Below are 13,109 nucleotides of genomic sequence, written 5' to 3'. Positions count from 1 at the left end.
CCCCCCCCCTCTTTCTGCTCACAAATGCCTGTGAAATTAAGTCAAAGATGAGAAAAGCAGGGCAGCTTGTGGCTTTGTAACAGGGTTTGAGAAATGTAGTGTTAAATTTGGGCAGCACTGCTACTGACACAACAATATAATTTTATATAATATATCCAGGGACTATTAAAAGTTGAATAAGGGGGGTGCCTGGGTAGCTCACTTTATGTATTACCGAGATGATCCGTAGATGAGGATTTGTTAACAAAGTCGAATGAGTGGTGGGAAAATTGAAAAGCTTTGCATTCGTCCTGCTCCTTTTCAGAAAGAAAGCTACACACATACTGTGTTTTTATTTTATTGTTATTTTTTGTTAGAATTTAAAAAAATATACAATAAAAATGTGCCTGTCAAGTAAAACCTGCGAGGAAGTCAGGGACAGTTTATGACTATTAAAAGAGTACTTACACTCCCTTATTTATTCAAAAAGAAAGAAGTGGAGGAGTGCATGGTATGTGGTGGAGCAAACATGTAGCATGGATAGAGACGACTTTTACTCCCTGGCCGATAACTGGAGGTTATAACCTAGTTTTAGCACTCTGATTATAACTTACTGATCAGCTCTCCATATTAAATTCGGGTCCCACAGAGTTTCAAATGTTAAAATGAGTGGGATCATGATCTTAGAAATCCATCGGGCACGCCTTGCCTATCTGATTTATAATTGCTTTACCCCTTGTGACTAGCTAACTACTTAGCAATTGTTCTTCTAAACACGGAGCACCTCCAAAGGAATGCACTGTGCTTGTTTGATCGATTGGGTGGTGCAATAAGCCATGCCCACGGTGGAGGAAATTTCCACTGGTATGTGCTCAACTGTAGCTATAATGACTAGTATTTAAGTAATTAATTCAATCTTATTACTGACATTTTGATTTTGTTCCATCATAAAACAAGAGAAGGTGTAACCTAATCTCTACAAGTCAATGAGGGATTAAACTTCTAGAGAAATGTGGATTCTTTTCAGGAGCAGTAACTTCGGGAGCCATCAGCTGGTTTATTCACATAGACATATTTCACAGTCGTGTACTAACAAAATGTGAAGTTTAACTTTATTTCAGAAACACTTACTTTTTCTTTTCTCTTGCATCCAGGTGGACCGTTTGATCTGATGTCCCGGAGGCTGATCATCGCCAGCAGCAGAGCTATAGCAGAACGCATCGCTAAGGAGATAACCGAGTTTCACGTCGGGAGGGACGACACAGTTGGCGAGTAAATTTCCATCAATACTTCTACCAACTTTTCAGATATTAAATCACCTGTCTGACTCCATTTACTGTAAGAAGTCACAATTCCGTCTTTGCCTTAATAATAATAATAATAATAATAATAATAATAATAATAATAATAAGAACCAAAACAATACACTTACCTCTCAATAACTATACACTGAAGTTTGTTAGTCAGCCTTTAAGACTTTCAGCCTTATTTCTGCTTTCTTTACAAGTCATTGTTGTGATTGTGTACTTTTACAGATTCAGACTTTTTATTCTGCTGTAACTCAATGATATTGTTTGTGATGAGGGTATTATGCCATTATTTATTCTTTATATTAGGACTGGGTCATATGTCCAAATCTTCTTGGTAACGATATATATCACAAGCAGGTTTCCTGATAGTTCAATAAATAAATAAATTGTCTAGATGAAAATAACCACATGGTAAAGCCTATTTTGTACACTCCTGTGGGAATTATATACTGAGAAATGATGAGTATTTTCTCATTTTATTAGGAACTTCAGTGCAAAAAAAAAAACATAATGTGCAAGGATCCGAGCGTAAAGCGCCGTCCGAATTACGTAAATATTGTCGTTACACTGTTCAGCCGTTTTTCCTTTTTTTTTTTCAACGTATAGAAACGCAATAGAAATGATACATATGATGGATCACGCTGCATATTGTCATATCCCTCAGCACTTATCTGTAATTAGTAATGTGGACAATGCAGAACAAGACTAAGGAATTTCAGTCTCACAGCACAACACAAAACGTCACTTCCGAGTAGACAGCTGAAAACAGAAGTTGATTTAAAATTTTTGAGATATGTAATGTAGGCCAACTTGTTCATTTCTGTGTTAATTTTCAGCCGTAACTGTAATATTTAAAGAAATGCAGTATATAGTTGAACACGGTGGTCCGGCCTATCTGACGTTTTTGCTGTGCTTATTTTCTGTACTGTGTTTCTTTGCTATCGTCTTTGACTAATCTAGTGTTACGAACAACGACAACTCACCACCGGTCGCACTAACTTTCAGTGGTGTCATTTCCTTTAGTCTGTGGCCCAACCGGTAAACTAGGTCTCCAAGCTAATGTTAGTGAAAATGTTGACATGAAAGAATTTAAGATGCACAAAAAGGAAGAAGGATTATGACCAAGAAAGTCATAGAAAATCATGTCCAGGCACTCAAGGCTGGTTACAAAAAGTGGTAAAAGGCCTTTAATAAATAGGGCAAGACAATAAAAATACCCCAACGCGTGTAGGCTTGAGCCTTCCTCAGGGTGTGGTATGTGTATGAATTTTAGATGATTGAGATTATATCCAGTTGTTCCTTGCTCCCGTTTGCTCAGCGTCATTAAGTTGTGTATCGGACACAGGAGTCGGACATTATTGTAATTGTGATCGATTGAAGTCATTTTAGTAGCCTATATGTTCAGGTTTTGACCAGTAGAATTGCTTTTCCATGTAGGGTTTTATCTGTGGTTATTGTATTTAGTTATATGTATTTAATGTTTGTTTACACAAAAAGTAAAGGAATGTCAGTGCCATCACTAGTTATTAACTAGTTAATATTTACACCAATCATTGTGTACATTTAATTACTTTACTGTTTAATGTTTTGTTTTTTTCCATCCCACTGATGATGTTCTTGAAAACATGTTAAAGGTGTTTTAATATTAAGTATATTTTGGATGCAATAAAGAGCACTATAAACATCTTCGTCTGTTTCTGACACACTACCGATGGAAACAGTCATGTCAATAAAACCCTACGGAGACAGGTGTCAGCATGCATCTACACGATGGCTATACTCAAATGAAGACTACGCAAGGCAACATAAGTTAAACCTGAGTACAAACATTTGGGCAGAATTTTTATTTTGGGACTACATTTGAGAGTTAAGAGGTATCCTGATTTGTTTCCTCTAAAACTGACAAATAAAAACCAAAGACAAGAAAAGTCAGCAATCATATCTGCCAAGACTGCTCCCATGCTGCCTTCACTGTGAGAAAACAAAAGCTGTTACACCAGCCGGTATCGTCTGAAGTCTGATATTATGTAAAGATGCATCGGAGAATGGATAAACCTGTCTCCAGCTAGGCTCCTAAACACCTTCCTGACATCCTGAAAGTGGCCTGAATCAGCCGTGTGTTCAGAAACTAAATGGATGTCCGTATTTGCTCTGACCTAGAAGACGATAAACTTTGATTTTCTCCCTATAAATTCTATAAAGTAGGAAATATGAAGACAGAAAGTGTCTCTTGTGGCAAACCGGAAACCAAATAAATTAAAAAAACAGGCGTCTCACACTATAAAAAAATAGGAAAACAAACACCAACTGCTACCATTGAGATTTAGTAGAGAGATAAAAGCATCCACAGCCATTACGCCATGTACAATTCTGTGCTGCATTTCCCAGCTCTTTCAGTTAGTACATGCAGAGCGGTCCACTGCCCCCCAGGCTGATGTGCTCTACAAAATAGCCCCACGTTTTGCTCTTTACGGACTTTTTTTCCTTTTTTTCCTTTTCTTTTTCAGCCGGTGTTTGCTGATGACTAACAAATGGTTTTAAAACACGTTATTTGAGCAAACCCAGGTCTTATACCGCTGCGACCCCCCTCCTCAAAAATCAGTGGTCCATGTTAGTCTGCAGCAGGGGGGTTCAGCCATAATCACCAGTGTTGATTTCCAAAGTCAGTCAGCTAAAAGCCTAGTCCTCCTCCGTCAACTCCACCTTTACACCAACACGCTCATATAGTCAGTTTCCCATCTTTTGTTTCCGGTTTCTTCACCTGGTTGTTGTAAGGAAGTCTATTGTTGTCGTAGGAACTATTATTCTTTAAAAACTGGCGGCACTGTATTTCTGCTACATCCAAACCATGTTCCCCAGGATGTTTGAGAGTCAGGCTCTGTAGACATGTTTAAATAATGTTACAGTAGCTTTCTGTTAGGTTTTAGTTTTGTTTCTATACCCCAATACGTATTCCCTGCTCTGCCTTTAGCTTCGTGCCATCAAGTTATCAAGCATTTATTTATTTTAGCCACACTATTGGTGTGGTTGTATCAGTGTCGGGCGATCCACAACCTTGGTTTAAAATGAAATATCTTATCTTGGAAACCAGACACATCTGCTAGTTAATGTTTTATTTGATCTGGCAGATTTGTCAGGCCCTTTCTCACTTTCAGACAGATTTCCGGCTAGCTAGAACCTGGACGGGCCATTCACAATTGTTTATCTTTATCACATGGGGTGGGTTGAAGACAATGAATGACAGACAGCAGAGCGTCACACTTACATGAAACTAACGTACTGTACTGCACAGTGAAACGCACTCCCAAAACTCAAACTGGTTGACTAGGATCAAATATGAAGATTCTGTTACGGGGTTGCTTATTTTTTGCCTCAAATGTTTTCAGAAACACATTTAAGTGTACTATATTGCTGTAATTTGAAAACGTTTGTGATTTGGCAGCCATTCTTTTTCCTGCTTCAAAAGGGACCAAGCACCGCCCCGACCTGCAAGGTCATTTAGAGCCATGTCATTTTGGTGCTCTGCTTTACTGTCTGTCTTTCATTTGCGTCCAGAAGCCTTTTGGTCTGCACCGTTGATTACACCCCTTTGGAAATCAAAAATAAGCTGAGAGGTTTGAGATTAATACGCATTTGCAAATTAGTCTGGGATTGCCTGGCTAGAAACATCTGAACCACTATTATTATTACTATGGTTGGTCCTGAAATTTGTATTCAGCTTTTAGATACGGTCCTCAGAGGATAAAGCCTACTGACTCTGGCCACCATAAGGTTTTTAGTTTTTCGGTGAAATGTCCCAACAAATATTAAAAGGATTGCCATAGTTTTTGGTTTAGACATTCATGGTCCCCAGAGGATAAAGCCTATGACTTTAATGATCCCCTGAGTAAGCCTCTAGCCCCAACAGCGGGTTGACATTTTTCATTTTTAGGGAATTATCTCCATGTTCCCCAAAAAGTTGAATTGAATTAACTGGCGATCCCCTGACTTTTTGTCTAACACCATCGGGTCAAGATTTCAGTTTGTCCATTACTTCATGACCAAATACTTGCAAAACTCAAAGAGTCTTATAATGGACTCTAGACAGGAAACAATATGTCTGAAGCTCTCTGCTCATTTTTTAGTGTGCACCATTGACCTTCAGCAAATCCTGCATCATGGCAGGACTAAATTTTAGCTGTAATTTTAGGGAACCAAACATCCCTGACATCCGTCATCCTGGATAAATTATTCATAATGGAACTGCCAGGGAGACAGCAGGACTGATGTATTTGTTTTGCTTGTCCTATCACTTCCCTCAGCCTGTCTCCCAACATTCTAGAGAGTGCCTTATATTTAGTGCACAACAGGGACAACAGGGTGACAACTGCTCTCCTGCTGCTCGCGGTCAAACAAGAACTTTCAACAAACCAGCTCTGCGTTATACCACATACTGATCTGTTAAGTTCAACAGAGGTCTGTTTATTTTAGCTGCACGGTTTTTAAATCAGGACGTCTAGTGAATCCATCAACTTGTAGAGCAGGATGTCAATGTTTACTGACGTTGCTTAACAAAGCCGTTATCGCATGATAATCCATATCAGATTTCCAACTTGCAGTAAAAATTATAAACATTTGCTTTAGGACTCATCCTGTTTTCGCTAATGCAATAGCAAACAAACCCAACGGGCATTCCAGCACACATCAACTTAAGTTATGCAAGGGGTGGCATTAATGAACATTGTGTCTGCACGAGCCCTGGGAAAACCCAATGCATATGTTGATGTTCATCTGTGATTAAGTGTATTCAAAAACACACTCGAGGGTCTGAATGAGATATCATATTTTGCACACAACACAATACAACACCTAAATGAGCCACGGATCACCACTATCGTCACATTTAAGGTTGTAAGCAAGTAAAATATATACAATAAAGTATTTATACATGAATATTACATAAATAATGTAATTTCCTGGACATGCAGTATTTACCAATAATCTGCCTTGCAGCAAGGCACTTTTGGTCTTTTAAGAAAAAAAGTAGCTCGACGATTTCAAAGAATATAATTTTACACTCTCAGGATTAAAGTGCATGGTGGATTTGAATAAAAATGAAAGTTAGAAATAAGTCACTTTTGGGTTGAAACATCTGCGCATATACTGCATCTTTGGTAGTGGTGTCCTAGACCTGAACTGTGAAAATGGCTCCTTTAACCACTATCAAAGCCTTGTTATTTGACATTTTTTCCCTGCAGTAGCTCCTGATTCTCTCACATAGGAGACTAATTAATTTCACTAGTGGAATAGAATAAAAGAACATAAAAGGAAAGCTCAATAGCTGTGAAACGGTCAGGAAATATAGAATTCATAGGAGCTAGTGTTTGTCATGCCAGATCCCATGTAAAACTAAGTCAGGAGCTGTAATGTACACCTGTGTCTCCAAAAATGTAAGAGTTTTACCTCAAAGTAATCTGATTCTTGAGGTTTATGAGCTGACATCAACACTGTGGGATTTTCCATGCAGCACTGTGTTTAGTAGCTTTTAATTACTAATCATGTCAGCTGTTGCATGTACATATGTGACACCAACATCATAAAGAAAAACCAAATATTTCCACTTGCTGACACCGATGCCCTTGATGGCATCATGGGGTTGCAGGTGTGCCTTCCTAGAAAGAGGTAGTTTATTTTGTCCCCTCAGGTTTCTCTTAAGAAACACGTGAGGGCGTTGCTAGTACTTTTCCCACTCCGTCATGTCAGCTTTTTTAAAAGTTTGCTTCATCTCTCCAATGAGGGAATTTAGAGTTCAGTTTTTTAAAGGAAACAGCCTTTGACAGCCCCAGGTGTCTTGACAAGGTAAGGTTTTTTTTCATTCTTTCATTCTAGCAGTGCATGGATTACACATGTGTGCATGAAAGGTGTACAGGTGTTTGCTTATCATACGGGACGCATAATTGTCTGATAACTCCTTATTGTGTAATTCAACACCATAACACATTTTAAACTTTTTTTAAAACAGGTTTTTAATTTTTTTTTGTACATAGGCAGCTATCCTGACACATGTCATTTGTAATATCAGAGATAATATACGTATATGGTGTAAAGTACTGGATATGTTCAACAACAACACAGAGCATCATCAAACACTAAATGTGAGTATTTTTTATTTTTATTAAACTAACCTGTGTTGGAATTAAACGATGTGCACATTATAGGTTTACAAATGTGAAAAAGCCCAAAGTCTACTCTATAGGGACTTACTATCTCCAAGAGAAAACACTGTTTACAAACTACTCCAAACAGCTCTGTTGTAGTCCAGCCTTTACTTCTGTGACGAACGGGTGCCACTTCACAACGCACGTTATAATGGTCGCCTAGCTGCTAGCCCTCATATTCTGCTTCTGATTGGGTAGTAGTCATAGACTGTAAATATTAACGGAAAATGCATCCAGTTCGGCGAAGTGCCTTAAACCTGCATTCTATCTGAATTCCAGCAGGGGGCAACACGTGCGCTTGCAAATGGAGGTTGGTTTCTGTAGAAGTCTGTGAGAAAGTGACCCACTTCTCACTTGATCTGCTACCTCAGTAAACATTTGTATAAGAATTTATGGTTATAATTGCTAGTTTTGTGTCTTCTGCCACACAGAATGATAATTTCTTTGAATTATGGTCTCATTGATTTTAAAATCGGCAATAAAGCAGGGGTTGTTTGAGGGAGTGGCTATGATGTGATTGCCGCCGAAATTGTGTAACGTAACATAAAGTGTAAGCAGCTCGTCACTCACTCCTCCCTCTCGTCTAAAATCGTCTCATCTGCAACCAGCATACTGTTATGGTAAACTTGACGACTCATAGAAGAGCTCCACAAACCAATGGGTGACGTCAGACGTGGTTGGCACCTGGTAGTAGTCCTTAGCTACTGTAGCTCCCGTGCATGTGCGACTTCCAACAAAGATGGAAAAGAAGTGTGATGCCTCACTTTGCAGCTAAAACAGAGCGCTTAACACACAGGGTGAAAAGAGGAGCTGCAACAATGTGACCCATTATGATATAACCTCTGAACACAATTACGACCCTGAACATGAGCATACTATGAACACTTTAAAGCAGTGGGTCGAATGCAAAAAAGAAAAAAAAAACTGCAGCATTTGAAGTAGAGTGAGATCTCTTCCTGCAACTCTCCCCTCTTTGTAGCACCTGCTGCATTTATTATAGCTTTTAATTATTTTGTATTTATTTAAGTGTATTGCACTTCTCATGAACGGCATATGGAACTCTTATGCATTTGTAAATGCACTTTTCTGCACTTTTACAAGCTTTATTCATTTTACAGACTCTCCTAAGTCAGCCACCCCTTACAAACATAATGGCCGACCCATGGCAGAATGAATATGACTTTGCTGTTCAAGTGGCAAGAGCAGCTGGAGCGGTACGAAAAAGCAATCTATGAATATATTTATTCTCTGGTGTTTGCAACATTTCCTTGCATATTTATTGATGATAATGTGATAATCAAAACATGAAATACACCCTACTTTATCCTGATCATGATCCTTAACCATGTGTCAATGGTATTCCATTTGTGTAGATAATTAGGAATGCCGGGGAGGATGAAATAAAGGTCCAGACAAAAAGCTGCGCTGTAGACCTTGTCACTCAGACTGACGAAAGGGTGGAGAAAATCATCATCGGGTCTCTTAAAGAACAATTTGGAAATGGCACACACTGGTGAGATACTCACTCACTCACTCACTCACTCACTCACTCACTCACACAAACAGACACACACCTGCATATGAATATTTGTACCGTTTGTGTCATATCTTGATATTTGTCCCTGATTCTTCTATGCTACAGTTTTATTGGAGAAGAGTCAGTCGCAAAAGGAGAGCCATGTATCTTAACTGACAAACCTACATGGATCATAGACCCTGTGGACGGCACCACCAACTTCGTGCATGGGTAAGTCATCAGTGTTGCTTAAGGACAATTGTGTTTACGGATTTACTTTAACCTTATCAAACCAAACAGGCTAAACTCAACAGCTGTGATATTACAAGAAACATTAAGAGTGTAATTTCTCCTAAAATTAGGTAAGGTTTTATTGCATGGCACCAAATATTCACAGTATCTAAATATGAAGCTACAGCCAGGAGACAATTAGCCTAGCTTATCATGAAAACTGGAATCAAAGTTGAAACAGCTAGCCAAGGCTAGCTTGCTCCACTTTCATATTTATTTTGAAGGGACAAAACAAATAATCTCATTTCCCAAAACCTCAAGGAACATTTTTTACCATTTATCAAATGCTTTTAAATACCTAGATGCACAGGGTAAGAATAAAGTATCACACACCCTGATCTGATGCACTGATGAACTGCTTATTCACAGATTCCCATTCGTGGCTGTGTCTATTGCCTTTGCTGTGAATAAAGAGGTATGTCAAATCCAACAAGAGAGTCAATAAAAGAAGTTTATCCACACTTTGCACAGTATGTGAAAGCTCAAATAATGATGTTTGTTTTCAGTTGGAGTTTGGTGTGGTGTACAGCTGCTTGGAAGACAAGATGTATAAAGCAAGGAAAGGGAAGGGAGCTTTCTGCAATGATGAACCGATTAAGGTGTCCGATGTAAACGGTAACATATTTATATTCAAACATATTCTTTGTAGTACTCGTCAAAAGTTTGGACTTTTTGCATATTTGAATGACTTAAAAAAAAACATAAAACACAAATCCAGCTTTGCATTGACCACAAATGTGTGTCATCCTCAGCCTTGCTTTGAATTTTTAGTACGTGGAAACATATCCATAAAGAATCGTCACTTTCACATCACGGACCTCAAGGCTACTTACTTTTCTAAGAACACAATAAAGCATTCAAGCAGAATCCTCTAGATCAAAAAGGTTGCACACCTTCAATCTGGAGGACTTTCGACTGGAACTGTGTGCGTGCACCTTTTTATGGTCCCTCTCACACATATACTTATTCATAATAATAACCCATTTTGGCATGCTGTCATTGCAGACATCAATAAGTCCATTATCATCTCTGAGCATGGAACTGACAGGAGCATAGAAAAGGTAACCAAGATCTTCTCAACCATGCAGAAGATCCTCTGCATCCCAGTGCATGGGTGAGTGGTCTTGACATGCATACATTGACTCGTTATTACACTGTGTGCTGGCCTACAAAGCCAAAATAGAGTAACCAAATTGTTTTTGTCCCAAATCTGACATTTTAGCATTTGTTTTACCATGTTGAAAATGATCATGCCTTGGAAATGTTTCATTTCTTTTAAACAGCAATTTTTACAACTTTTGTTACAACAAATCCAAACCAGAGTACCTGCACTCTGGTTTTATAATCTCCCTTGGCTCTAGAAGCTGTTGTTTCATCTACAGAGGAACAGACCACTGGAAAGCTAAATCCGTATGTGCCCCGGGTCATATGTCTCCTGAAATGAATGAAGGTTATTACCGTTTGGGAAGGGCTAGCTTCACAGTTCAAATTGCAAAAGAGCAAAGGAAGATGGATGTTTCAAATGCCGTTTGAGTGGTAAAAATCTGGTCAGCTGCTGTGGCGTTACCAATGTCTAAAGTCAAGAAAACTGTCTTGCCCACAAACTTGAGGATGTAGGTTTTAAGGAGTAAAACGTAAGTGGCTATACGCTGTAGGTGAGTGATTTAAACATATTGACCCAGGGAAACATGCATTGAACATTTGAATTAGGAGGAAAAAAACATTTCTGAGAACATAAAACCCATTGAAAGTGACTGTGGCTCTGGTGGTAGAGTCGCCTACCAATTTGAAGCACGGTGGTTTGATCCCTGGCCCTGCAGTTCCGTGTCAAAGTGTCCATTGGCCAAGACACTGTAGCCCAAATTGCCCCCAGTGCTGCTCCATCGGTGTGTAAATGTGTGTGGATGTTTATCTGTTGAGCAGATGGCACCTTGTTTTACAGCCTTGGCCACTGTGTGTGAATGTGTGTGAATGGTTCCTGTACTCTGTTGGAGTAGTCATTGAGACTAAAAAAGCGCTTTAGAAATATAGTCCATGGACGTTTAATATGTCATATTAGGAGGTTATTGAGCAGGGAAACATTGAACCCTGGGAACATATGCTCCCTTTTCTGTCCAGCCTGCACATTTCAAATCCTTTTTTCTCCACTTCCCTCCATCTATAGTTACTGTTTGCTGCCTTTGTGTAGTGTTGCCTTCTTGTATTCATTCATCTCCGACTGCTGTGTCCCAACAGGCTCCGTGGGTCAGGGACAGCTGCCACTAACATGTGTCTGGTGGCGTCGGGGGCGTCGGAGGCCTTCTTTGAGATTGGGATCCATTGCTGGGACATTGCTGCCGGAGCGGTTATAGTCAAAGAAGCTGGCGGGCTAGTACTGGATGTTAATGGTGTGTATGCTTTCGAATCTGATCACAGAACATCTAGTGATTATGCAGCGTTAACCTGAGTGCAAAAGTCTTGCAAACCTGAATAAATTAAGGAGTTGAAAAGTACTAAAAGCAGGGCTTGTTTTTTTGGTAAAACACCTCTTAATAAAGGCTTTGTTTGGCAATTTAGGGGGGCCGTTTGATTTAATGTCTCGAAGGATGGTTTCAGCAAACAACAAGGTTATTGCTGATAGGATCATCAAGGAAATTGAAATATTCCAAGTGGTGAGGGACGACGCTCCGATACAGAAGAAATGACAATATCCAAATGGGAGAGGAGTCTATCCCAGCCAATTACTGTATGTCAAAATAAAAAGTCACTTTGCTGTAATCACTACTGATTGTCTTTCAATTTGCATACTGGGTGTGTTTCATCGGCTGCACTTTTTTAACCAAAGGAAATCATTTCAATTTCTATTTCAGTGACCTCCCGGCTACATTTGATTACTCTTCTGTGATTTTTTTATGATCAAAACTACTAATCGAGGTGGGAAATGGCTGCAAATTTTACCCTTTTGTATACCAGCATATTGTAATATGGCACATATTCTTGTCTAGCTATATGTGTAAGTATTTAATCTTAGATTAGATATGAACCATTCAGTATGTAGACCCACATCCAGATGTTTGTTTTGGTTAAATTTTACCCAAATTGAACTCTGCTTTATAATGAAACTGTTCTGAGACTGATGGTTATTTTGACTGGATTCATTGTCAATGAAGTTATCTCTCCTCCCATCTCATGTGACTCTAATGTGTAATTATCTGATGGAATAGAGCAGAATTCTGCCGGGGTGATTCCCCGCATTAGAAGCAGCAGTCTTTAGCACATAGTGAAGTCAATGTTAAAGTTACTTTATAAACACTGGCCTTGATGTCATGTAATGCACTTACATTGAACATCACCATATTGTCTGAGAGCCTCTATTTCAGCATTATTGCTGTTTACTCGATGTATTACTCTCATATTACTGTCCACCACTAGAGGCCAGTAATGCATCAGCAATTACATGGGATCTTAAAGCCGCTCTCTCATTTTACATTGGTGGTTGAACATGCAGCATTCTTTTTAACAAGTAGTAGAAGTTTGTATTGTGGACTGTGTTCAAGATTGACTGCATGCTCTGAAGTCCCTTCATTATTTATCAACACCTTTTCTAGCATCACAATGGAAACCCACCCAAGAGTAGAGGTAACTTTTCACATCTGATCTTTTTGTTCTAATCTGTAAATGAACTGCTGCCTATGAGATCGGTCGCTGATGAAGACCGTAAAGGTGGAGGAACAAGCTGCGAGGGAAAACTAACAGCAACGGAGGAGCAGCTGCAACACAAACAGCAGGAACAACAACAGCAGCAGCAGCAGCAATAACAGCAGGAGGCTTTTTTTT

The 13,109-nt window shown here is 39.2% G+C and overlaps 2 protein-coding genes and 2 long non-coding RNA genes across 9 annotated transcripts in view; 3 read left to right on the top strand and 1 right to left on the bottom strand.

The window, feature by feature from the left end:
* LOC117937839 (inositol monophosphatase 1-like) overlaps nt 1–2,601 on the top strand; it is an 8,234-nt gene extending 5,633 nt beyond the window's left edge. For 3 of the 4 annotated variants that reach the window (XM_034862084.1, XM_034862083.1, XM_034862086.1), the window contains exon 9: nt 1,134–1,353. In XM_034862084.1, the coding sequence (XP_034717975.1) occupies nt 1,134–1,255 (122 nt within the window). In that variant the 3' untranslated portion in view covers nt 1,256–1,353. Of the gene's footprint in view, nt 1–1,133 lie in introns of all 4 variants that reach the window. The other variant, XM_034862085.1, reaches the window with a different exon arrangement.
* The window catches only part of LOC117937845, a 456,187-nt gene that overhangs the window by 399,644 nt on the left and 43,434 nt on the right, over nt 1–13,109 (top strand). The gene's annotated exons all lie outside the window — the stretch shown is intronic.
* The window catches only part of LOC117937847, a 21,955-nt gene that overhangs the window by 1,773 nt on the left and 7,073 nt on the right, over nt 1–13,109 (bottom strand). The gene's annotated exons all lie outside the window — the stretch shown is intronic.
* LOC117937834 (inositol monophosphatase 1-like) lies at nt 6,945–12,126 on the top strand. 3 transcript variants are annotated; one of them, XM_034862073.1, is made up of 9 exons: nt 6,945–7,127; nt 8,605–8,700; nt 8,860–8,999; nt 9,129–9,233; nt 9,663–9,708; nt 9,800–9,908; nt 10,299–10,407; nt 11,529–11,680; nt 11,850–12,126. In XM_034862073.1, the coding sequence occupies exons 2-9, from the start codon at nt 8,638–8,640 to the stop codon at nt 11,975–11,977; spliced, it is 852 nt and encodes a 283-aa protein (XP_034717964.1). In that variant the 5' UTR covers nt 6,945–7,127; nt 8,605–8,637; the 3' UTR covers nt 11,978–12,126. The 3 variants fall into 3 exon arrangements, with proteins under 3 accessions (XP_034717964.1, XP_034717963.1, XP_034717962.1); XM_034862072.1 differs by lacking the exon at nt 6,945–7,127 and adding an exon at nt 7,324–7,423; XM_034862071.1 differs by lacking the exon at nt 6,945–7,127 and having other exon boundaries at nt 8,544–8,700.

Source organism: Etheostoma cragini, chromosome 22 (genome assembly GCF_013103735.1).
Source record: "Etheostoma cragini isolate CJK2018 chromosome 22, CSU_Ecrag_1.0, whole genome shotgun sequence".
Lineage (NCBI taxonomy): Eukaryota > Metazoa > Chordata > Actinopteri > Perciformes > Percidae > Etheostoma > Etheostoma cragini.
This window is presented reverse-complemented; position numbering and strand designations above follow the sequence as displayed.

What these genes read in the sequence shown, in the direction of transcription:
- LOC117937834 (XM_034862071.1), top strand. Translation starts at nt 8,563, where the DNA reads ATGCACTTTTCTGCACTTTTACAAGCTTTATTCATTTTACAGACTCTC. An exon ending in TTTGGAAATGGCACACACTG is followed by an intron (nt 9,000 to 9,128) that starts GTGAGATACTCA and finishes TCTATGCTACAG; the next exon opens with TTTTATTGGAGAAGAGTCAG. An exon ending in CCTTTGCTGTGAATAAAGAG is followed by an intron (nt 9,709 to 9,799) that starts GTATGTCAAATC and finishes GTTTGTTTTCAG; the next exon opens with TTGGAGTTTGGTGTGGTGTA.